Genomic DNA, 23,242 nt, shown 5'->3' with positions numbered 1-23,242 from the left:
TTTCTTCCTATCATTGCAGTCTCATATCCTCATGAGGCTGAGTTCAGTCTAAAGGCCCCCACTTTGGGCCGAGTTCAACGGCCACGGAAGACCGTTAAGATTGCATAACTCTTGTCGATTATGGAGTTAGGAGGCCAGCAAACACGCGATAAACGCGGGGAACCACGGCGCATCCGAAGGACGTCCCAGCCCCAGCCCTCGCACCCCTCCCGCCGAAGCGCGAATTAAAAACGCACCACTCGGGGGGGTCGACTGTGAACGGAACCTCGGCGAATATGGAGAACTCTACATCGATCCCAGTGGCTGTGTGGCGCGCAAGCTTAGGGTTGAGGCGCGTGCGAAGACGCGAGACTCGGACGATTGCGAGGTGAGTCGGGCGGGGGGTTTCAGGAGCTCTGGAGCGGCGCGTTCGACTTCCGCAACTCCTTAATGTCAGTTTTTCGACCGTCGCAGCGTCGGAGATCGTTCCTCATCGGGGTCATCGCGTCCAGCGCGGCAGGCTCGACGAGTGAGTGCGAAATCGTCGATTCCACCGGGCCGAGCTCCGGCCGCCGCGCGATGACGTTCGGCCAAACGTGGACCCAGTGGCAGCTCATGCTCGAGGCCACCGTGGAGGCCTTGGTCGCGGGGCAGCACCCCCCATCGGAGGGCCGCTTCGTGAGCGGCGAAGGGCTGTCGTCCCCGTCCATGCGCTCCCGCTCGTCGCTGCCGGCCGAACGATGGGCTGCCCACCGAGCAGTACAGTGCCGCGGGCGCGGCGCACGGTCCCTACCGATCCCTAAGGATGTCGGGGACCTTCGTAGACCGTCGCAGCACAATGGGAGCCGTGCGCAGTCGCACCGCCTCGAGCACCACCCGTGCAAGCAGGTGGGATGGATCGTTACGACCTCCTCGAAATGATCGACGAGGTCGAAATGAAATGATTCATTATCCAGTAATCCATAGACGTCTAGTCATAGAGCCTAACCCGCGGACGCTGAATTGAATCGCGCGCCGCTGCGCAGTTATGGGCTGTGACCGGGACCCTGGGGGAGGGTCCGGAGTCGCTCTGAACACCGAGTAACGGTACAGTGCGTCTCAGCGTCCACGACATCGTACGCGCGTCGCGTTACTCGGTGTTCAGGCGGAGATCTTGACGTCGAACGGGGCAGCCCCTCGGTCCGACGGTCGTTTCGTGTGGTTTATGTACGAATTCGCCCTTCCCGGGTGGAATTGAAATGCTATTTCCGGACGTCCGCTGCCCTTGAGATTGGGTTCGAATTTCCACGCACGCGTGACGACGACGGCGGCGGTGGCGGCGGCGGCGGCGGCGACGACGACCGACCAACGCAGCCCTACTGAAGGGAATCGACTGGGGATGGTGATACACGATCCCCGATGCTGCGAGAGGTCGATAGACATCAAAATGGGGTCGAGGGGATCAAACGCGCCCATCCCAGCCCCCGAAGGACGGTTCGAGTCACCACGCGACCGGCAGCACTTCGCGTCTGCGCATGTGCATCAGGCTCACACTAGCGGAGCTCGAAGCTACTGGGATCGTTGCATCATTCCGCATTATCGCGTGGTTGGGGGCTGATAAAGACGCTCGAACCATAGCTTCGTCTTAAAAGGTTCTCGTTCCGTCCGTGGGTTAGTATGAGCTCGGTGCCTCCGAGGCGACGGTTCTAGCATATCCCGCCGGCGGGATATGTTGAACGCCGCTTCAACCTGGGCTTCAACCTCAAACCTTGCACTTCAACAGGGGCCTCAGCACCGCCGCTCACGCCTTACTGGGGACCTCTGACGCGCCGCCCACGCCCTAGGGGGCGCGACCCGCCCCAAACCACGTGCCAGAACCCCTCCAGAACCCTTCCAGAACCCTTCCGCGAACCCGAAATACCCCAAACCCCTTACGATTTTGCGATTTCGATTTCCCCCACTGCCTCACCCTAGTAAATTGCCCTGCATGTATCCGCCCTATTTATCTCATTATATCCTTACCCTACGGATACGCGTCGCCGTATCTTTTCCCTTTTTCTTATCTCACATCTAGCGAGGGCTGCCTTGGTGTTATCCAGGCTGAGAGTCCGCGCTAGTGCCCCTAGGCTACCCGGGGAGATCAGAGGTAATATCTACTTAGTATTTTAGTTGAAGGGCCTTACAATCCATTGGCATTTGGTCCCAGCTACCCCGTATACGGGCCTCGGAAGATGGGTTTCATTTTCGCCCTTGCCCCCCTTCTGGCCGCCACGCGCCACGCGGGGTTGTGAGCGAAAGCGCAGGCCAAGCCCACGAGGCAGCGGCCCTTTGCGGGGCTGCTTGCCTCGCCGGTTGCTTTTGGCATTGTCGCTGCCTAGCTAGCAGCCTGCTAGGTGGCGTCGCAGCCGGGTCGTGCTCAGGAACAACAGGCTCGCCTTGGTGCAAATCGGCACTATCTCAAGCCCATTCCGGAGGCCGCTGGTGATGCGCTCGCACCTTTCGCGACCGAGTGTCCCGATTGCGCAGTGCTCATCGAACTGCCGGCCGCCCCAACAGAACATGTCGAAGATGGATGCCACGGCAGACGCCCCTCCGGTCCACACTTGAATGATTCGAATCGAGTTCAGCAAACGAATGCTCGCGTTGCCGGCTAGATCAAGCACGTATGGCACGAAGACGGTTGCGAACTTTCGCGGCAGTCGACGATGCGGGACGGCAAAGAGACACCGTCGGTAAATGTCTGCGCGCCAACACACCCAGAGCACATTTCGAAAGGCAGTCCAGTTTGCAAGTCCTCCCGCAAGGGCGAGGGGTTGACGGTCGACGAAGAGGTGCGAGTCCCTACGCACATCTTGAGTGTTCGCGTTCCGTGCGACTGATTGGCGTTCCCGCTCAAATGCGAGATGTCGATCAAGTGCATCGCGCTCCGTTCGCAGAGTCGGAGTCAGAGTACGGTTGATGAGCTCCAGGTTGTCCCTGGCTATGACGAGCAGCGATGACATGGCAGCTTGAAGCCTGCAGTGGATTGATGTAATACGCTCCACGCCGAAGTGAGCATTTGCGGCTGCATTATGACCCAACATTCCAGCTTCGCAAGATCCTAGCCCGTTCCCAATTTTCCTGGCCTCTGTGAGCTCCACAGATAGCCTTCGACGCCAGAACACTGCTCCTCTCAACAGCTCCGCTTCGTTGGCGAGTCGTCCCATCAAGCTTCGACGCTTATATAGGTTTGAGATGCGGTACTTCTCCGCGCAGCCCAGCTTCGCGACAGCCATTTCTGCAGAAGGTGAAAAGGCGTGCCCTGCGATCGTCCCGCTACCTGTGCCAGCAACTAACGCGCCGAACGCCAGAAGGCTGACGAAACTCATCCAGCTGGGGTTCTTCCCTTTCCGTTACGAATCCGCCAAACGGGACGGGGCGCTGCGCACCGTGGCCCGAGTGCGTGACCGCGCCGCGGGTCCCATCCAAGTCCCCCCCCGGCGTTTTGCGTTCCTTTTAGGCCCCCTCCAGCCCCTACGGCCCTAATGGAGCGGCCTACGCCGCCTCGGGGTCGCTCTGGTGCTGTTTGGAGTCTAGCTGCTCATTCTAACCCTCGGACGCTAAATTGAATCGCGTTGAAGCACCTCCTGCGCACGTTATGGGCTGCGACCGGGGGCCCCGGGGGCGGGTCTGGAGATCTTCTTAGTACCGACTAATCGCGCAGTGAGGCTCAGCGTCCGCGAAATCGTGCGCGCGTCGTCTTAGTCGGTACTAAGAAGGCGATCTTCACGTCGAACGGGGCAGCCCCTCGGTCGACGGTCGTTTCGTGTGGTTTATGTACGAATTTGCCCTTCCCGGGTGGAATTAAGATGCTACTTACGGACATCCGTTGCCCTTGATTGTGGGTTCGAATCTCCACGCGCGCGTGACGACGACGACGGCGGCGGCGGCGGCGGCGGCGGCGGCGGCGGCGGCGGCGGCGGCGACGACGACGACGACGACGACCGAGCGACCGACCAACCCAGCCCTACTGAAGGGAATCGACTGGGGCGATGATACACGATCCCCGATGCTGCGAGAGTTCGACAGACATGAAAAAGGAGTCGAGGGGATCAATCGCGCCCCATCCCAGCCCCCGAAGGACCGTTTGAGTCACCATGCGATTGGCAGCACTTCGCGTCTACGCATGTGCTTCGGGCTCACACTAGCGGAGCACGAAGCTGCTGGGATCGTTGCATAATTCCGCATTATCGCGCGGCTGTGGGCTGATAAAGACGCTCGAACCATAGCTTCGTCTTAAAAAAGGTTCTCGTTCCGTCCGGGGGTTAGAATGAGAGCTGGCTGGACTTGTCGTGCTTCGCCACCCGCAACGACGTCGGCGCATGCTGAATCTCGCTTGTAGTGCAGTGGATCGTTCTCCGCATGTTCCCTTTACACCGCTTCCCCACACCGACGTAGATATTTAAGATTATTTACACTGCCCGATATACTCCGGGATCTAGCAACACCAAGCCGGCGGGCTGCCTATGCAACCCCCAGGCTCCTTGCTCACTAAAAGTGTCTGCTATCGGACGCGCAAGACTGCGCGGCTGGACGCGTCGATCCCGAGGCCTTCGTTTTATCCGCGTTTTCTTAGTGCCCCACCCTGCTGCGGCCATACTGAGTTTAGGTCAGCCACTCCCCACTTTGCGCATGGCGGCGAGTCTACTCGACCCCACGCCGTGTATGATGCCCTTGGAGCCAGGCTACGTGGCCTAGGATGTCATGCATACCGAGGTCCAGGGGCATGCTGCACCCAGGCTCGAAGTGAGCTGGGTGTCGCAAGGTAATGCTGGACATCTTCCAACCTGCAAAAATTATATCCAGCAAGCAATATTGAGGGAAGAAAACACTGTGAAATGCGTGGACATCAGAAACTCCCTATGCTGCTTCGACGATTTTGAAATCTGCTGTCTATGCACAGACTTTGCTTCGTTCTCTGTTTTTTTTCTTGATGAATCTAACAGAGCGGGTTGTTCAAAATACGGGCTCCTATGTGCATGCCCTTGAACTGGAGCACGCCCTTGAACTGGAGCGATACCCGCGGGCTTGTATGATCCATTTGACTTTTCAATCGAATGCTGCTGAATCGAGCGGTACGAGGTTACTAGGTGCGTCAAAGGATGACCCTTTTGAACATCGTCTCTGTTCTTTACTGCCTTGAAAAAAGTTTCCTCTGCACACCAAAACATATGGACTTAAAATGTTAGAGGACTACACACCTCGTCGTCTTACGATTTCATCCACGGATAATTGCAAGCCAGATTTGTCCGGCTGGGTATTTGGGGAAGCATCACTAGCAACGTTGGGCGAACTATAAATTGGAGCAGGCATGGAGGGGGCTTCGGTGAGCATCCAGGTATTTCGATTCGGCTTTATGGGTGCCTCATGAGAATGCTCGTGATGGAGTCGCCCTAAGGGTTCATTTTCCCAAGGTGGGGCACGCGAGGAAAGACCCATGCCAAGACTGCTTGATACAATTTCACGCTGGGTAGTCATCAAGGTCAAAGGTGAATTTGCCAATTCTGCATATACTAGGAAGCAGTCTTCGCAGACGGCTACTGTTTTGTACATAAAAAGGGGATCTCGTCGGTATTTTCGATACATTGCAGGTGTCAACTTGGGATGGACTTTGCGAATGATCGGTGGCAAAGTAACGTTAATGTCACGTGGTTCTTGCTTGTTTCGCTCCTGGTGCGAGAGTAGGTTTCCAAACCCGACACCCCCGGCTGCCGCAATAACCTCGGGGGCGGGCGGCCATTTTAATAACCCCGTTTCTGTATCAACCTGGAGAAGGCTGAGGAGTAGTTCAAAGTGCGTAATTATGGTCTTATACTGGACCGGATGAAATTGGTCCGACGTGGCCACTTTCGCACAGCTAACGCAGCACACGCAGGCAAGACTCTCCGGCTCTGCCTCAGAGTGACTTGCTTTATCAACCAGCTTGACATATGGTGGTAGTTGGACAATTGAGTCAATGCTGACAGCTTGTTTCGTCTCAGCCGCATTTCCAATCGAGATTGGCGCTTGCTTATGCTCGCTGGTAAGCCGAATAGAACTGCTCCAAAGGAGCCAGATTCGATCTCTAGAATCCACTTTGAAGTTAATCACCATTCGTGCAATGCGGTGCTTTTGGAAAGATACTTCATTGATGTGTGTGACAAGATTTTCACAGATTCGTTGGATTTGACTAGGAAGGGTGCTACCTCGAAGGGGGGCCGCCGCACTGAAATGTTCAGGTCCCTCATATGTAACTGCACGTTCATAAAGGCCGTATCGGTGGTCATGGAGTTGCTTTGCATTCACTCTTCGTTCGAGCAGACAGACCTTCGGGGACCAGATCGCACGAATGACCACATTCCTGATCCCCTTAGGTTCGACGAAGCGCTGCAGCACCCCATTATGTTCCTTCCAGCGATTATATAAAAAATCATGTAATCCTCTGCGGTCGAAATACTCTATGTTTGTTGTTGCCCCCCCCCCGCTCTCATCGGTGACCTCGCTGATGTAGTACGCAACGATGTCGCACCCGATGTTACGCTTGTTAAACGTCTCCTCGATGCGGACGTTTACCAAATTTTGTTTGTTTTTCTTTTTGATCTTACCATCAGCTGCGCTTGTAAAATACCAGTGTACCGGCTGCCCAAATTTGTAGACCACTGTATCTGGTAGCCACAGCGACGGTCCGTATCCCAACTCATCTTTAGCATGGAGCCAGTGCAATAACACGTCTGAGATTCCGTCGCCTTCTAGGGAATCGAGCACCATTTCATGGAAATGCAACGCTCTCAAAGATACATGTACGACATGAAGGAATGATAGAAGATGTAGGATGATATAGGATAATAATAATATAGAGAGATAGAGAGGTTTCTACCTTCATCTTCAGTGAACTGCACCTTGATGTTGCAGTGCACCATACTAGGGAGAAATACCCCAAACTAGGGTACTAAGGAACGTTGAGGTCAACGTTACGGGGAAGTGCAGTCACACGGTGTCATCTCCAATGGCCCCAAAACTTGATTCATACCGTCCTCGGTATAGCAGAGCTTCACGAACCAATTATTTAAATACCATCGGGCGCAATCCGTAATTACAAGGCCTTCGCTATCACCATACTCAATAAGAGCATGACAGTCAATGCATTATCCAATTCACATAACCCTAATGCTAGGGCAGGCAGCCGGGGGGCTGCCCTTGAGTGTAGAAGTCGATGGTGAGGTGGCCGGGGGCCATCCGAGGTTGAGGTAGGAGATGAGGGCAAGATGCCCGAGTCCACCTTATGCCAATTGAACTTAGCAGATGACGGCAAGATATTCCGCCTGTGATAATTAAAAAGACTTAATTAATTTCAGCCAATCAGAAGGCAGCAATCGCTTGTGGTCGTAGTTCGGCTCGATGCTGGGAGTTCTGGATGAGGTGTAGAGTATAGAAACTCCCAAGGCCTGAAATACCTCTCCCAAGGATGATCCAGAGCATAGTGTAGAGGCACCGTCTTGGTCCGATTGAAGTCGTCATAGTCGGAGTCACCCCCCGTATCTATAGACTATTAACAACCGTGTAATTCGTTTAGCGAATCCGACATGCATCGCAAGAAAGTCTTATTAAAGGTCATAATTTTGGGGGATTCAGGAGTTGGCAAGGTGCGCGGCGAAGAACCCTGAATATCATCTAGAAATATCATCTAGACTGCGCTGATGAACCAGTATGTCAACAAGCGTTTCTCGGCATCGTACAAGGCGACCATCGGGGCTGACTTTCTTACCAAAGAGGTACTTTCTTACCGTGGAGAGTGAACTCCTTTCATATTTTAATCAAGCTCGGGCGTTCAGGTTATGATTGATGATGATAAGCTGGTGACACTACAAATTTGGGATACAGCCGGTAGGTATGTTTAGGACTCACCATGCAAGTAATCATTGGAGTCTATCACAGGTCAGGAGCGCTTCCAATCACTCGGGGTGGCATTCTATCGTGGCGCGGACGCATGCATTCTTGTCTACGATATTACTCAGCCGAAGTCCTTCGATAATCTTGACTCATGGCGTGAAGAATTTCTGGTTCAAGCGTCGCCCCCTGACATTGAAAACTTCCCATTTATTGTCCTCGGCAACAAAGTAGACCGCGAAAATGATCGACGTGTATCTAAGGCCAAGGCACACTCCTGGTGCAAGTCGAAGAGCTCAGCACCATTGCAGTACTTTGAGACATCTGCCAAAGAGGCAGTCCAAGTCGAGGCTGCTTTCCAGGAAGCTGCCCAGCTTGCCCTCTCCCAGGAGAACACGGAAGCAGACTTCCTACCCGAGACTATCAACCTTGGGGTGCCTTCAGCTGGTGGGGTTGCCAAAAGCAGCTGCTGTTAGATAATTGAGCCTCCTCCGGGCTGTTTGGCCTTTCGCAAGTTCTACTTGGACCAGGGGCTGGATTAGGCCAGACCACACCCGGGGGAATTGGCCAGCACTAACCACGCATACCGGCGGATTGTCGGTAGGCAGAGTACGAGATAACATATCCCGCCGGCGGGATATGTTAAACGCCGCTTCAATCAAAGATGGAGGTGCCCATACTAGTAAGGATTCTAGTAAGTAACCCGTCCTCAACCTGTAGGCGAACTGGACGCATTCAAACGAGAAAATTTCCTTTCAGGCCACAGCGGAACTGAGAAGAAACAACTCAAACCCAAACCGACCACTGCCAGAACCCCATCCAAATCTCGAGAGCTCGAGCGAAGTGGCACTCAACACGAGGGTCGTGGAGCTAGAACGACGCCTCGAGGACCAGCGCATCAACTTCAACAACTATGTATCAGTGCACAACAAAGGCATCAGAAAACACATCAAACTTGTCAAAACAGAGATGGCACGTGATGCCAAATATTTAAACTCAGCTAAAAGTATGATCACAGACGAGAACAACAAACAAGTGCTAACTAGTTTGATAGAACCAGACGCCCGGAGCCGCAAGAAGGCACTGAAAGGGCCGAAGCCTATGAAATACATGGACGCAGATGGCAACCCCGTCAAAGAGAGACCGCCCAGCATTACTGGGACCGCGCGCAGCTGGCTTGAAATCTCTAGCTCGGACGACGACTCGGAATCCGAGCCCTAAACTGGAATCCCGCTGGATCCGCCGGCCCCGCCGGCCGCCCGTCGCGCGCCCACTGTGCCCCCCTCGCCCCCCCTGTTGTGTCGACCACCCCCGCGCACCCCGAGGCCTCTCAAGATAGGCCGGGCGCGGTAACTGTGTCTCGCATCGTGGCTAGAAACTCCCATCACCCGGAGCCCTATACTAGAACTAGAACCGTTCTAGTTCGTTCTAGTAAGCCCCGCGGCCCCGCGGCCGCCGGCGGCGGCAGAACCTCGCCCAGAACCCCCCAGCGCCGGACGGGACCCCAAGGAACCCGAAACGGCCCCGAGAATTTTGGGCCGGCAGCTGGGGGCTTTACTCAGGCGCCGGGGGGGCGGGTGGGGCCCAAACTAGAAAGCGTCGAGTTTCCCGCGGGCTGCCCGGCGCGGGCGTGTAGGACACCTGTAAGTCGATCGAGCCCGAGATCGCCGCGTCGTCCGAGCACGACATCGTCCACCGACAACCCACGGATGAAAGGCGCTTCGAGGTGCTACGTGCTGTCCGTGCCGCGGATGCGGGCGTGGACCCGGTCGTAGGCTTCAGCATCGCCACTGGAGACGGAGGGCCGTATCTGGCCGAGAGCAGCGTGGAAGTGGTCATGGTTGAGTTCGCCCATTCCTTGTTTTAGGGCTGCGAGGCCCGCAGTGCGGACGACGGCGGCAAGGTCTGCTCCAGAAAAGCCATCGGCGCGGGCGTCTCGGCCGAGGGCGGCAAGGTTGACATCCGCGTGGAGCTTAACACGGCGTGTGGCGGCGACAAGGATGGAAACCCGTTCCTCTGGTCTAGGGAGAGGCACAAAAAGAAGCTTGTCAACGCGCCCTGGACGGAGAAACGCGGGGTCGACAAGCTCAGGACGATTCGTCGCGGCGACAACATAGACCTGGCCGCGTGTGTCAAGTCCGTCGAGTTCTGTGAGAAGCTGATTGACGACGCGATCTGTGACGCCATTTGAGTCGCCGGAAGCCTGCGTGCCGTCGCCGAGAGGGCCGCCACGGCGCGGGACGAGGGCGTCAACCTCGTCAAAGAAGACGATGCACGGAGCAGACGCAGACGCGCGCGCAAAAAGCGCCCGGACAGCCCGCTCGCTCTCGCCAACATATTTATTGAGAAGCTCAGGACCCTTGACGTTGATGAAATTAGCATCCGAGGCCCGGGCGACTGCGCGGGCGAGGAGCGTCTTACCGCAGCCCGGTGGTCCGTAGAGGAGTACGCCGGCCGGAAGCGGAACGCCAAGCGCAGCAAAGCGATCAGGGTCCGCAATAGGCGCAAGAATTGACGTCGTCAATTCGTCCCGCACGCCGACGAGCGCACCGACGTCCTTCCAGTCAACGTCGGGTGCACGGCTGAAGCCCGACCGGCCAAAGCATGGTTCTACGGTGGTGAGCGCACGTAAAACATCTGCATGCGTCACCAGGAGCGGCGACGGCGGCATATGAGCACCATTAGGGAGGGCAACGAAGACACTTTTTTCAGTAGCGGCTGGATGTGCCGCCGTACCATCCGTGGCAGCTGCGGCAGCGCGCCACGCGCTGACGCGTCGTGCACAGACAGCGCCGGCCTCGTCGGCGAGGGCGACGAGGTCTGCGCCGACCCAACCGGGCGTCACGCGGACCACATCTTGAAGCGCAACATCGTGATCCCGAAGACGAGGGAGTGCCGCATCAAGTATGGCCTCTCGCGCGGCGCGGTCGGGTGCGCCAATTGCGACCTCCCGCGCAAAGCGACCCAACCGCCGAAGTCGCGTGTCCAACGAATCGGGGGTCCTTACCGTGGCAAGCACGACTACAAGATTCAACCCATCTGATGACGACGGTGGCGTAGCATCCGGACGACACCGGAACGAGGGCAACGCGTCAAGGCATCCACAGAGGCGCGACGCAATACCTATGCCAGAATCAAGGTATGAGTTGGGATGCCCACGCTCGAGAGTCCTTCGGTCCGATCGAAACCCGAGCGTCATCAACTTTTGAAATCATACGGGGTGGGGGGAGATTTTCCAAGTTGGGAGAGGAGGGAAAACTCGTAAGCCCTCTGGTGCATTTATGATGGGATAAAATTGGCCCAAAGATAGAACCACCCTAAACATCCTACACTGAGCAAGGCGCCTAGCGTGCAGTGACTCACTGCCGTTGCTGACGCCGGCACCACCGCCGCAACCGATGAGCACATCGAGATCGTCGAGGAAGACGAGAGACGGCGCCGCTGTAGTGGCTGCCGAGAGCAGTCGCTCTAGATTCATCTCCGCCTCAGGTCCCGACCCCAGGTCACCACCGGAGAGCTCAAAGTAGCTCAACTCACCACCCCCTTCCGCTGCGAGCGCAATTGCCGCCGAACCGGCCGTCGCCCGGCAGAGAAGCGTCTTTCCGCATCCTGGTGGTCCATGCACGAGCACGCCCCGTGGACCATCAACGCCCAGCGCCGCATACGACTCACGCGCTGACAACTGGTCTACGACCGCTTCCCGCACGCGTGTCACCGCGCCTGCATAACCCACATATTCGTTGAGGGACACTTGCGGAGCCAGGCGACGCGATGCGGCTACTGGGTCGACCGAAGCTACCACCTCCTCGGGGGCAGTCCCGTGGACCCGCCGCTTTTTCGATGACCGAGCAGCTGACGCAGACCCATCGCCCTGTCTCGAAGATGTCGGTGAAGCCAACGGGCTGCCCTGGAGCGCCGAGTACGTCCCCCGCAAACCATCGTTCATAGACGCCACCGCCTTGGCCACTCCTGAGTCCCCACCGCTGACATTGACGACGCAAGTCTCTATAGTCCGCTTCCCGGTCGCGGAAACGTCGGTGTCATTGATGGAGCCCTCCGACAACGCATCGCGCACCATGTTTCGTAGCGCCGCCTGCGGCTTGCGTCCGTATTCAGGGTGCTGCTTCACAAGTACTCCCACCACGCATGCTGCTGGATCCTCGGCACGGATATCACCAGCAGCGATTAATCGACTCACCACGCACCGTAATTTTGAGGCTGTCCCGGTATCACTCATCGACAATCGTGCACAAGACTCCAGTGACGAGAATCGACGGAGCGCATGTCCTGCGTTAATCAATCGCCCTGTCACCGCTCCTCCGGTCCAGCGCTGCGATGCGCCGGCGATCGCGGCCCGATTCTCCACACGCGAGCGACGAGCGCCGTGATGGCGCCGGGCACGGCGATGGCTTCCTGATGCGCGGTGTGAAGGAATGGTTGTAGCTTAGTGGCCCGCAGCTCCCCTGGTTATTGGCTATTTGGGGAAGATGCGGTTCGAAGCGTTTGGTATAAAACCTTACCTCTTCCTCTTCTAACCCTGTTATAGTTGCCTCCCGCACTGTAATAGACGGAGAGTCTTCCTGGACCTTACTATCTCGTTAGGTTTGGGACCCAGCGCTCGGTCTCTCTGCGTAGACCCCACGCATTCTTTTCTTTCGCTTCGCGTTTGCGTTTTCCCCCGCGCTCAATTGCAGGGGGAGAATGGATCCGGATGCGGACATACCCCTAACAAGCACTACGTAAAACCCAGCAATCTCAATTAATCAAGCTATGGACGATCCCCGCGACTGCATTTTGGCTCGAGGGAGGGTGTGCGTTGGCACGATTTGGGAGAAGGGGGGTGAGATTAAGACTGCCAAGTTTCAGGTCTGAAGACCATGGGGTTGGGCGCGCGCGCCATCGTCTAAAAGGCCATAATATGTGCGGTGTAGTGAGGGTGAGGGGTCGCATCGCCGCGATCGTCGCGCGCGAGCCCCAAACTTGGTAGACTCGACCTATGTATGTATTAGAGTGCCACCGTAAGCTGTAGCACAGCTGCGACCCAGAATATAGTCATGGGATTATCATGCATTCGTTTGATGCGATGAACCGATCACCGGGACTAACCCCATGGTCTTCAGACCTGAAACTTGGCAGTCTTAATCTCACCCCCCTTCTCAGGCTCCCAAATCGTGCCAACGCACACCCTCCCTCGAGCCAAAATGCAGTCGCGGGGATCGTCCATAGCTTGATTAATTGAGATTGCTGGGTTTTACGTAGTGCTTGTTAGGGACATGAGCAATTGAACGCTGAAGCTAGAGCGGCAGCCGATGCAGCCGCAGCAGCAGCTCAGGCAGCAGTAGCCAGAGCAGCAGCAGCAGTTGAGGCAGATGCGAAGGCAGCTGAGAGTGCTTCGACCTAAGGAAATAAGGGCAGTAGGGCAGATACAGGAGAATCTTCCTCCTGAGAGCGGGAGCTGGAAGTGTGTTTGCTCAGCCTGCAGGCCTTCGCATATAACAGTTACAATATGAAGGTAGGCAGGTCGCTTGCTTCTTTCTTCTTTTCTTCTAGCTCATGGGCTGGTCTCTGGGGACCTCCTGGGCCCTCCTCGCCCGTGACGCGTCGGAGAAAAAAAAATTGTTTGCACTAATCCAACAGCTCATCGTGTCATGTCAAAATTAACCCCGATTTGCTTTAAATATAATATGCGTCTGCAAAGTCAGAATCCGGCGAAAACTCGGGGAAACTCAGACTAGAGTGTCGATGTACGTACAGAACCTGTGTGTCGTTTGGTCTATACTAAATTAATAAGATCCTCTGATGCAAAATTATCCTACAGAGCTTGTCGAGGTGCCCCGTCCATTATGTTTTGTTCTATCCGATTCGCGCGGTGCTGGGAGTCTCGGCGATCGATTTGTGTCGGCGCTATCAGCAGCAGCGGAGATGGAGAGAAGTCCAGCGTCCCAATTGATGTTGCAAATTCGCTACAAACTAGTATCTTTGAATCATCGCTTTGCACGGAAAAAGGAGATTGACTCGCGTCAGCGTGCTCCCGACGGATGTCCCCTCGAGGCTTATCCTGTGCGTGGCTTGCTCAAAACAGCATGGCTACGCAATCAGTTTTTGGAACGACCTGCCGTTATCATTATCACAAGACGCGTGCCCTCGCTGGGCACGAAAGACCTGTCAGCAAATTTGGTCAGCCATTTAGACACTCTAAGAAGCGATCTTCTGGGTCGTGATGTGTGTATAGTCCTGGTACTTGTCGTGTCGAGCCTTACGGGCGACGATACAGATGTCATCCATGCAGACGCATCGACATCAATGACATCCTCGTTTGCTCGGACCGATGGATCAATAATAGAGCAACCGATTGAAGGGCGGGTCAACAATGCGTCAAAATCACCGGGCACGGTGGATCAGGTAGAATCACAAAAAGAAAATGACCCTGCTCCACCTAGCGCAGAGTCCACTCACTCAGACATAGCCAGCCCGTTGTCGTGTCTATTTTCCATACTGATGTTACCATCTCGGCGTAGGTGCGTCCGGATGCACAACTGAAGATGAAGAGAAAATACTCACTGCTCTCCGAAGGCGATGTTCACTGGGCAAGTACCCGAGCAAATGGCCTAGTAGCTCGTGAAATATGAATTCCACAGCTTAGGCACCTTTGGTCTTTTTGCATTGCAGCTGTGTCCATCCTAAGGCATTGCAAGGAGTGGCACACACGTGTGCAGGTCTTCCACGACAGAGATCTGCAGGCTGACACCAATTCGCAGGGAGACTTGCTTGCCAATTTGCGACGCACTGTCCAAGACTGTGCTATTCAGCACTACTTGAGTCGAGCACGGAGGGTAAAAAAATGGGAAAAAGCACTTGAGCGTGGCTACGGCGTACGTACACGTGTGAGTGTGTCCATCAAAAATGTTTGCACCTGCAGGCGTGGTGGGCCTTCATGGACCCCACTCGTAGCGCGCTACTCTTTTAAGATTGCGTGGTTCTATGAGTTCCAGGGAAATTTAGACAAAGCGCTGCGCCATTACAGAGCAGCATACGCGTCATTGTCGGCGCTCTCTGTGGTGCTTCTCGCTGCAGAACCAGCGATGATCATGGCATTATTCTCAAAGGAGTTTCAAGACCCCAATGATCAGGTCAAAGGAGTCGCGGACTACGTAAATTATAAGGTATGTCGCCTTGCTCTCCAGCATAATAAGGTGGAAGAAGCGGCCACGCAAATTCAGACGCATCTTTGGCACTTCCGACAAACGTCTGCTGGAGATGCGACCCATCAACACTGGGGCTGGCTTAGTCGCCAGCATGTTGTGTTTGCGCAACTCATAACACACTACTCAACATTGAGTTACTCGAATGGTACTTGTGTGGCGTCGGAACATATCCCATGCATCTTTGAAAAACCACGTGAGTCTGCGCGAGCAGATGTTCCATCGATTTCAGAACGATGTGCCTTAAACGAGCCTATTAAGAGTGCCCTACGCCTCAGCATGCCAACCAGCTCTGCGAAGCTCTCGTGCTCGGTTCCAATGACCCAATCTCAGATTAAGTTCACCAACAGTGGAAGTTTCTCGTGGTTACGAGACCAACGAGATTTTCTTGCCTACGCAGAACCTCTGTATCACTATGCCGCAGCCGCAGCGTGTGCTGTTGCGCGCTGCGTCTGACACTAGAAAGATATTCCCCCATCTCAAGTTTCTCTAGGTGCGGCGGGATGCAGTACTGAGAAACTTGCCAGAATCCGCTTTCTCGACTGAGAGGCTCAGCCGAATCTCACTTGCAGCACCTGAGTTTGTTGGTGCTTTGCCACGGGTCGATGAAGAGGTCACGTCACAAACATCAAAATCCCAGTCAATTCTTCCTGATACGCCTTCTGAACTCTCATCGGGCCTGGAGGGGGAGTTGTGTCGTGCTGCGCTGGATCATATAGCGCGTGGATTTGATCATGTGGCTATGGTCTCGGAGCTGTTGCAAGAGGCATTAGACACTCTGGGGGCATCGCACCGTGAGACAAAGCAACGAAGGGCTGTGTGGCTTCATGCTGCACTTGGAAATGCATTCTCCAAGGCCGAACCTGTCTCTCTTGATGTAGAAGCAGCGAGACATCTGGATGTTGCTCTCAAGTGGTACGAGGATAACGAGACACTAATGTGTAGTGGCATAGCAACAGCATGGGCCTGGTCACGTGCATTTTTGCTCGAACATCTAGGACAATGTGCATTGCGTCTAGGCAATAGCTCTCTATGTATCACTGTCTTTTTCAAGCTTGCACATAAAGACCTGCGGGATTACCTATCTCGCCCTACGGTTGCTATTGCTGCCCAGCGAGATGCTCTCAAGTTACTAACGCACGGTGCTCTTGATGACAGAGCCAACACAGCTCTGCTTCGAGGTTTCTCAACTGCTCGGTTTGGCGAGTCCCAGTCCCAAATCAAGGATTCAAAATATGCGGCTCCGGCTGTGCAGGTTCTTGACCAAGGTCTGGTTGATTGTGCAACTAGGATTGTAGCATCCGAAAAGAACACCGCTCAAACTATTGTTGTTGAGCTTCGGATAAGAATATCCACGCCAGAGCCGCTTCACATTAGGCACCTTGAGTTAATATTTCGATCAGACAACGCCGCCAAAGAAGATTCGGTTATAGTAAGACCAGGAGAACTAATATCACTCCATGGCCACAGGGAAGACTCGAGTGCACTTATTCCAGGCACATTCTATGGATGGTGCGGCAATGTTAAGGTACCTTGCAGTACAGCTGTGGCAGAAACACTGAAGCTTGTTCTTGCCAAAAATGGCTGTTCTATTCTCGCGTCAGTAAAGCCAGCAGCGGATGCACAAGTTCTCTTTGAGGTGTCACAAGCTCGGCGCGAATGCATTGCAACCGTCCATTTAAAGCCAACTGCAACAGCATCCGTGGAACTTTCGCTCGATGGGTCCCATGTAGTCTTCACTGGGGTACCTACTTTTATCAGAGCAGTAATCATGATAGTTCAGTCAATATCCAAACGAGTAATAATTGACATTTCCGCATCCAATGATGTGTGGCTTGATGTAACGTTTCAGCTTGATGGTGTCAGGCTGTCATCATCAGGTCCTGACTTAGTGCAAGTGATTCGGGGGGGGGTTCTGAGGCGCTACATGTTCAACATTTGCAATTTTGGTAACAAGGCTCGAGAGCTAGGCTTATGGATCACCTGTCATGAGCAAACTGAGCTCGTGTGCAAGGCTGCGATCGATAGGGGGTCGCTATCAGCAGCGGAGGGGGGGGTAACAGCTCGACCGGATGGGACGCAGATGGAGGAAACTTTAAGCGATCATTTCCAAAAGCGCATACAAGTGACTGTAATATCGCCATTTCTGGTGGAATTTCGAGTCATTAATTCACTGATTAGGTGTTCAGATTTCTGTCATTGGAATAGTGCCAATGTTGATGGTTCCGACGAGCGAGGTGCCAAAATGAAATGCACAATTCAGAATTCACAACTACTGCCTGTTGCGATTGAAACTATTACATACAAGCATGCGCCTAGAATTTCGTCGCGTCGTATTTTCCCCCGGGGGGTGTTGGCTTCAACAGTTTTGGCGCAGGAGGAGACACTTGCGATAGACTTCAGTACACCAATCTCGGGTAGGAATCAAGGTTACCTGGTAGTACGCTGGTTTGCATTGAATGAGGACCTCATCGTTGACCAAAGTGTCGAGACTTATATCTTATGTCCTAGTACCCTTATTGCGCAGTCGGTGGTCTCTTGCACGCTGGACGTACCCAGTAGGGCCAGTTTTGGTCATCCACTAGTTGCCACTTGGCGAATCAAGAACAATGCAGACTATCCTGTGGCTCTCCGCATTCATTCAGTAGTAGATGGTGCTTTTGGATGGGCCGGGAAAAAGCAAAGCCATGTTGAGCTGATGAGGCATGAAACTCTGGCTTTCAATGTGGCCCTATGTCCCCTCTATATTGGGACGGTGATAGTGCCAGGCTTGAATCTCACTGCTACTCAAGGTACGGACCAGGGCAACTGCAGTAGGCCAATGACTATGTTCGTCCTGCCCTCTGGCTAGTCATGAGGTTCCCAAGCAAGCACCTATATGACGCGGGCATAGCACCTTTGGGCACCCCGAACCCCAGACGCAGCCCCGCGCCCCCGACCAGCCACATCGTCTCGAGCCAAAGGCGAAGCTGCGCTCTCGAGGTATCATGCACGGCAGCGTGGTCCGTTGATTAGTGAGTGACAGTCTAGGAAGGAACAGCTAGATCTTGCGGCGGCTATCATGCAAGGGTTAGCGCCAAGGGCTTCGCTCATCGGCAGCCTGAGCCTCCTGCTTTGCCGAGGGAGCTGAAAGTCACTCTGGCAGAGCACGCGAACGCGGCGGGCGCGTCTGCATCGGCTGGGGTGACACCGAACGGTTCCTTGGACCGAGCGCGACGATGCTGGGGTGACACCGAGCGATTCCCGGTGCTGCATAGGTTCAAAACTTAGCCAGAGGTCGTCGGGGGAGCTGAACGCGCGTCATCCCAGCCCCTAAACCTGTTTGAGGCGCCACGCAATCACCCGGCGGTCGCGTTTTCGCCTGCGGATGCTCCGCGCCCCCGCGGTCCACAAAGCCACTGTGATAGTTGCGCTTCGCTGCATTTTCGCAGAGCTGCGGGCCTGAGAAGACGAGAGAGCCATTGCAGCCCTAAGTTGTGATCGAGGGTCGCGTGAGCAAAGTAAGCGTTGAAAGCCAAGTTCAACGACGTGTTAATGTCTCAAGATTTGAGGGAGAACGTTGGCGAAACTGGCCGGATTGACCGCGTTGGACGGACGCCGTTGGACGGGCAGCCAACCGCGATCGGACGATCGGACGATGAGCCAACCGCGATCGGACAAGGACGAGGCCATTGGATCCTCTTGTTTATTTGAGATGTGCCTTTTAAGCTCCAGGTATCCACGCCATTGGTTCGTTGAGCTCTGCTATACCGAGGACGGTATGAATCAAGTTTTGGGGCCCTGTAGCGGGAATTGCCCCTTCAACGTATACTTCTCTTACTTAGCTTCAGGTTCACAGTGCAGTGGACATATGTTGGCTTACTTGTATCTTTTGTACGAGGATACGCGGATTCGGCATCCTCTTCTTTTTTTTTCTTGCACACTTTTAGTGACCGAGGAGTCTGGGGGATGCATAGGCAGCTCGCTGGCTTAGTGTTGCTAGATCCCGGTGTAAATATCTACCTTTCTAGTATATAGTGAAGGAGCTTACATTCCTCTACACGGCGGCGGCGGCGGCGGTGGCGGCGGCGGCCGACCGACCGACCGACCGAGTCCCAAAAGTAGGCTACAAGGGCTTCGCCGGGGACCCGAAGGGACTCACCTCCCCGAAGCCCCAATAACTTTTTTTTAAATTCTACCCCCGTACCCCGGCGCTCGAGGCGGCCTCTCTGGCTGGCAGTCCTCGCACTAAGCCCGCGACGCCGCGCACCGTCGATTTTTACGCGTCGGCCAGACCGGCGCGATCGGACGATCGGCCAGATCGGACGATCGGACGAAGGCCACTGGACGCACGGCCAATCGCGGTTGGACGTGGCCAATGGGACTCGGCCAACGCGGTCAATCCGGCCAATTCCGCCAACGTTCTCCCTCAGCTCAAGATCGGCCGTAGTGGGCCATCAGCTGCAATTATTTGTCGGCGGGGGCGCGGGGGGAGTTCAGTGTGGTCGATCCACGGGCCTTGAAATTCTCCGGCCGCTGTCGTTGGTACTTCGGAATTCTATCATTCAACTTGCAGCAGCATTGCGGTGCCGCGCTCAATCCAGTGGCTTGCGGGCAACGGTGAAGGAACGTCAATGCACATGACAAAGTTGTTCGACTGGCCATCGGAGGAGATCTGGCCTGAACGGGAAGCTGTTCTATACAGTGGACAAGCGAAAGGACCGTCTGGTTTTCGATCAGTGCTGGTAATTGTTGGCTCAAACCAGATCAAAGGAGCTGCAGTGAATTGTGACTTCGGGAGGCAGTCTACAAGTCCTTTTCTGCGCAAGTCCCACCTTCCGCTGTGGATGAAAATACCCTTGACATGAACACCATGCGCTAGTGGGTCGGCGAGTCTAAAATTTTCCTCGGAAACTGATAATAGGCTACATCTGAGATAGATGTTCATTATGTTTTGTGAGCTGTGGGCTGCATAATCCAACTGCATTGCCGAGAGAAAGCCGACTGGCGAAAAAAATGCGCTCAGCCAATAAATGGGTGGGGCCTGTTGTAGTAACCATGATGCAAAAAAATTATACCGCAGGACCAGATCATGGATGTATGCAGTGAGTCTACTATTGGACAAATAAGAAAATCTGCACCAGTCAGTGGGAACTTCATCCCCTGCAATTTGTGAAATCATCTTTTCCAACGATGGGCCCAAATTCTTCTTACCGGAGAGTGCGCTGCTTATGCTGAACAGAGATCTCTGCACCGCGCCGGTGAGTACATTGTACTTGCCTGCTTCGTGGGCCAAGCTACTATCTGTAAATCCGATATTGCCCCCCAAATAGCCCCTCTTCACCTCACCATGGCCCAGTTCGTGTGATGGAAGCAGACACAGCAACTCATCAACTCGAGTTTCTACTGCCTTAAAATTGTCGAACTCAATGCTCTTGCTATTATTGGCACCCTGGGTGAGAAAGACAGCACTAAGTAATGATGCAGTTTCTTTGTTATTTCTCCCTGCCGTGGCACTTTCGTGGAGACCCAAAAACTCAAGGGGTGCTACTTCGGGCAGACCCTCGACCGTTCTAAGCCATGACGCCTGATTCCCATCTTGAAGGGGCATACGAAACTCACCAGAAGGACTGAGGGCATGGCCGGGACGTAAAACGTCAGAGCAGCAGAACCGACTCAACACAAGGCCCAGTAGGCGGTGATCAATCACGTCTGTGATATGCCCACCATAAATATATTCCCTGATACAGAGCTCGATGGCGGCAAATGGCGCCGCGTTTTGGCTATCTTCGTGGTTGTCAAGGAGATGAATGAGCTGCTCTGACGACATCAGCAAATCGGATGTCTGAAAGTTATATGACGCGTTCCAACCAAGCCTAAAGTAAAATTCAGTTTAAGCGAGATTCGCAAGTTGCCTTAGAATTGCATGGGACGCCGGGTGCAGACGAGCCATACATGATACGTTCGCGCAAGATTGCATGGCATATGCACAATGCAAAGAAAAGTCTACGAAACTCGTTCCCTCTAGTGCAGCGAGTTAAAAAGTCAGGAGTGCTGGCCAATGCGGACATGTACAGGTCAAGAACAACGGCGCGAACCCCACACAGCGGCTCATAGGCAAACTTGGTGGCTAGGCGAAGTACGTTAGTGGATAGTACGTTCTCGATGTCAACCACAAACCACAGACGAAACTTTGTGTTCGTATCAACCGACGCCCAGCCGAGGCAAACTTCCTCGAGACGCAAGCTAAACTCCGGGCATAATTGCGGGTTTCGCACTAGAACCCACGTACCACGCGAGCGTGCCTGTGCGAGAGTCGCGTCCCCGCTACTCCTGCAACCTGGCACTACAAGTATCTGCGCAATAAATCGATCCATGTGTTTTCCTGTGGCAATCACCATGTTGGCCGCGGCGGCCGTATTTTCACGTGTGGTTGTCACCATAATGGGCACAGCAGGCTTGCTTTCACTTATAATTGAATCAATACTGGCCGGTGGAGCATTGAGGAAATTGTTGCCAAGCTCATTTCGAACAAACCTTCGGACTGCATTTGCTATCTGGTCGGGTCGCAGACACCGAAGAATGCAAAGTCTGTTAACTCCACGTAGGTCAGCATCCCAGTGGCGAGGTAGGGGCTGCTCATGTGGCTCCGAAGCGTCATAAATGCGTTTCCACATCTTGATTTGAGCTTCGAACTCCTCGATCAACCCAGCAAAAGTCGGTAGGGTAGCAAGCGAGCACATTTCATTCCATTGTTCATCCGGTAGCCAAGTTTTCGCAGGGTTGGCATGCTCAGTCACCGCGATTGGTGCCTTTGACTCATGTTCTTGCGAAGTTTTAGTAACACCCAAATCAGGGGGGGCAGACACCTGTTTCCAAGAGACACTCGTAGCGCCGGTAAGCAAGAAGTGCCACTCGGCATCGCCTATGTGCCCCTGAGCAAGATGTGGTCGTACGGCTAAGAGCAGCGCAAACAGTAGCCTATCCTTTGTCAACAAGGCCGAACTAACGCGAGAAAAGAGTGTGTGGGCCAGTTTTATGCGCACATGATCGAGGCGGTTCGACAAATTTTGGTCTGTGTCTGCTTGTATCGCAGCATGGCCAATACTGCACCCTCGAAGCGTACTAAGCAAAATGGACTCGACGAACCACGTGAGAGAGAATGCATACACAGCCTCTACATGAATTAAGTCAGAGATGGCAGAAAAAAAAACTTGCGCAGCACAAGCTACTGGGATGTAATGCTCATGCGAACAATAAAGATCGCGCTTATTGCTACTTAAGTCGAGCTCTTGTTCGCGCAGGCCGCGAACTTCTTCCATCAATATGCGAGACTTCTCGATGGCCTGACCATCATCGAGAACGGAGGTGCCGTCCCCACGTTGCACTGTCAAAGCTGAAAGGACCTCTTTCTCGACTTCGCTAACCCGTTCCTTGCATCTCTTGTTTTGTTGTACAATGTTCGTTCCTTCTTTGTAAAGACTAGCTTGCTCTTGGGACACGATCACACGGAGCATTTCCATCTGAAGGGCGGATGGAGAATGCGCAAAATCAATCAATACGAGCTGCTCGCGCCCGTCCCAGATGACTTCTGGAAGTGGTCGTTTCAGCCATTGTGTTGTCATGTAAAATCTGAATCCTTCCTGGCAGTCAAATACGTTACTGAGGTTTGGAGGTCCAATCGACAGGTTTCTCCTGACGTGCCCAGACCCATCGCCGGTCTTTTCTGTCTCAGTGTAAGTTGCCGTGTTTAATTGAAGACAGCGTGGGATCATTTCTACCATTATCGCCGGATTAAGAAGGTCTTCTTCACGCACATCCTTGATAAGCACAGAGGTGCCAAGCGGAGCCGCAGTTTCAACAGCACGATGTACCCTGGAATGCTCTCCGGACCCGCGGACGACAGTCAAGTAATTTTCTGCGGAACACACCCATTTGAGTGCGACGCCATGGGGGTCGAACAATAACGGCCAACGTCGGGCATGTTTGGCAAAGAGGGCAGACTCGACGACTGACTCCAAATCTACAGCAATTGTATCTGTCAGGCACCATGGGAGAGGCGAGAGGGTATCACGCCATTCGGACAGACGGGGCTCGTTGAGCATAGATGCCAGTACCTGTGGCATTACTTCTCCAATCATGATTGAAAGTATGGGTCACTGCTTGTTACCAATGCTGGTTGAGGTGAGATTCCGTCG

General features: G+C 54.2%; 8 protein-coding genes across 8 annotated transcripts in view; 4 read left to right on the top strand and 4 right to left on the bottom strand.

The window, feature by feature from the left end:
- Position 1, top strand: part of AURANDRAFT_72688 (hypothetical protein) — a gene marked incomplete at both ends in the record, with an annotated part of 2,297 nt that extends 2,296 nt beyond the window's left edge. The window contains one exon of the mRNA XM_009043415.1: position 1. This exon is cut by the window's left edge and continues 709 nt beyond it.
- Positions 2-1,976: 1,975 nt separating this feature from the next.
- AURANDRAFT_67842 (hypothetical protein) lies at positions 1,977-3,326 on the bottom strand (the record flags this gene model as incomplete). Its single annotated transcript, XM_009043396.1, has 2 exons — positions 1,977-2,085; positions 2,455-3,326. 2 exons carry the CDS (start codon positions 3,324-3,326, stop codon positions 1,977-1,979), a joined length of 981 nt encoding a protein of 326 aa, XP_009041644.1.
- Positions 3,327-4,607: 1,281 nt separating this feature from the next.
- Positions 4,608-6,744, bottom strand: AURANDRAFT_67841 (hypothetical protein; the record flags this gene model as incomplete). Its single annotated transcript, XM_009043395.1, has 4 exons — positions 4,608-4,682; positions 4,710-4,784; positions 4,830-5,152; positions 5,199-6,744. The coding sequence occupies 4 exons, from the start codon at positions 6,742-6,744 to the stop codon at positions 4,608-4,610; spliced, it is 2,019 nt and encodes a 672-aa protein (XP_009041643.1).
- Positions 6,745-7,559: 815 nt separating this feature from the next.
- Positions 7,560-8,339, top strand: AURANDRAFT_59604 (hypothetical protein; the record flags this gene model as incomplete). Its single annotated transcript, XM_009043416.1, has 4 exons — positions 7,560-7,619; positions 7,665-7,748; positions 7,809-7,860; positions 7,912-8,339. The coding sequence occupies 4 exons, from the start codon at positions 7,560-7,562 to the stop codon at positions 8,337-8,339; spliced, it is 624 nt and encodes a 207-aa protein (XP_009041664.1).
- A 1,059-nt stretch (positions 8,340-9,398) lies between these two features.
- AURANDRAFT_55474 (hypothetical protein) lies at positions 9,399-12,202 on the bottom strand (the record flags this gene model as incomplete). The annotated part of the gene is made up of 2 exons (XM_009043394.1): positions 9,399-10,986; positions 11,251-12,202. The coding sequence occupies 2 exons, from the start codon at positions 12,098-12,100 to the stop codon at positions 9,593-9,595; spliced, it is 2,244 nt and encodes a 747-aa protein (XP_009041642.1).
- A 431-nt stretch (positions 12,203-12,633) lies between these two features.
- Positions 12,634-17,650, top strand: AURANDRAFT_67838 (hypothetical protein; the record flags this gene model as incomplete). Its single annotated transcript, XM_009043417.1, has 11 exons — positions 12,634-12,722; positions 12,795-12,861; positions 13,133-13,250; positions 13,682-13,923; positions 14,207-14,265; positions 14,304-14,377; positions 14,507-14,534; positions 14,783-15,515; positions 15,559-17,072; positions 17,247-17,548; positions 17,577-17,650. The coding sequence occupies 11 exons, from the start codon at positions 12,634-12,636 to the stop codon at positions 17,648-17,650; spliced, it is 3,300 nt and encodes a 1,099-aa protein (XP_009041665.1).
- Positions 17,651-18,702: 1,052 nt separating this feature from the next.
- On the top strand, positions 18,703-19,225 carry AURANDRAFT_67837 (hypothetical protein; the record flags this gene model as incomplete). The annotated part of the gene is made up of 3 exons (XM_009043418.1): positions 18,703-18,794; positions 18,890-19,055; positions 19,076-19,225. 3 exons carry the CDS (start codon positions 18,703-18,705, stop codon positions 19,223-19,225), a joined length of 408 nt encoding a protein of 135 aa, XP_009041666.1.
- Positions 19,226-19,605: 380 nt separating this feature from the next.
- AURANDRAFT_33733 (hypothetical protein) overlaps positions 19,606-23,242 on the bottom strand; it is a gene marked incomplete at both ends in the record, with an annotated part of 10,300 nt that continues 6,663 nt past the window's right edge. Inside the window, 3 exons of the mRNA XM_009043393.1 lie at positions 19,606-20,920; positions 20,991-21,835; positions 21,914-23,161. Coding sequence (XP_009041641.1) covers positions 19,606-20,920; positions 20,991-21,835; positions 21,914-23,161 — 3,408 coding nt within the window. The remainder of the gene's footprint in view (positions 20,921-20,990; positions 21,836-21,913; positions 23,162-23,242) is intronic.

The sequence above is a fragment of the Aureococcus anophagefferens genome, assembly GCF_000186865.1.
Source record: "Aureococcus anophagefferens unplaced genomic scaffold AURANscaffold_53, whole genome shotgun sequence".
NCBI lineage: Eukaryota > Pelagophyceae > Pelagomonadales > Pelagomonadaceae > Aureococcus > Aureococcus anophagefferens.
The sequence above is the reverse complement of the archived record's forward strand: the minus strand, read 5'-3'. Positions and strand labels throughout refer to the sequence as shown.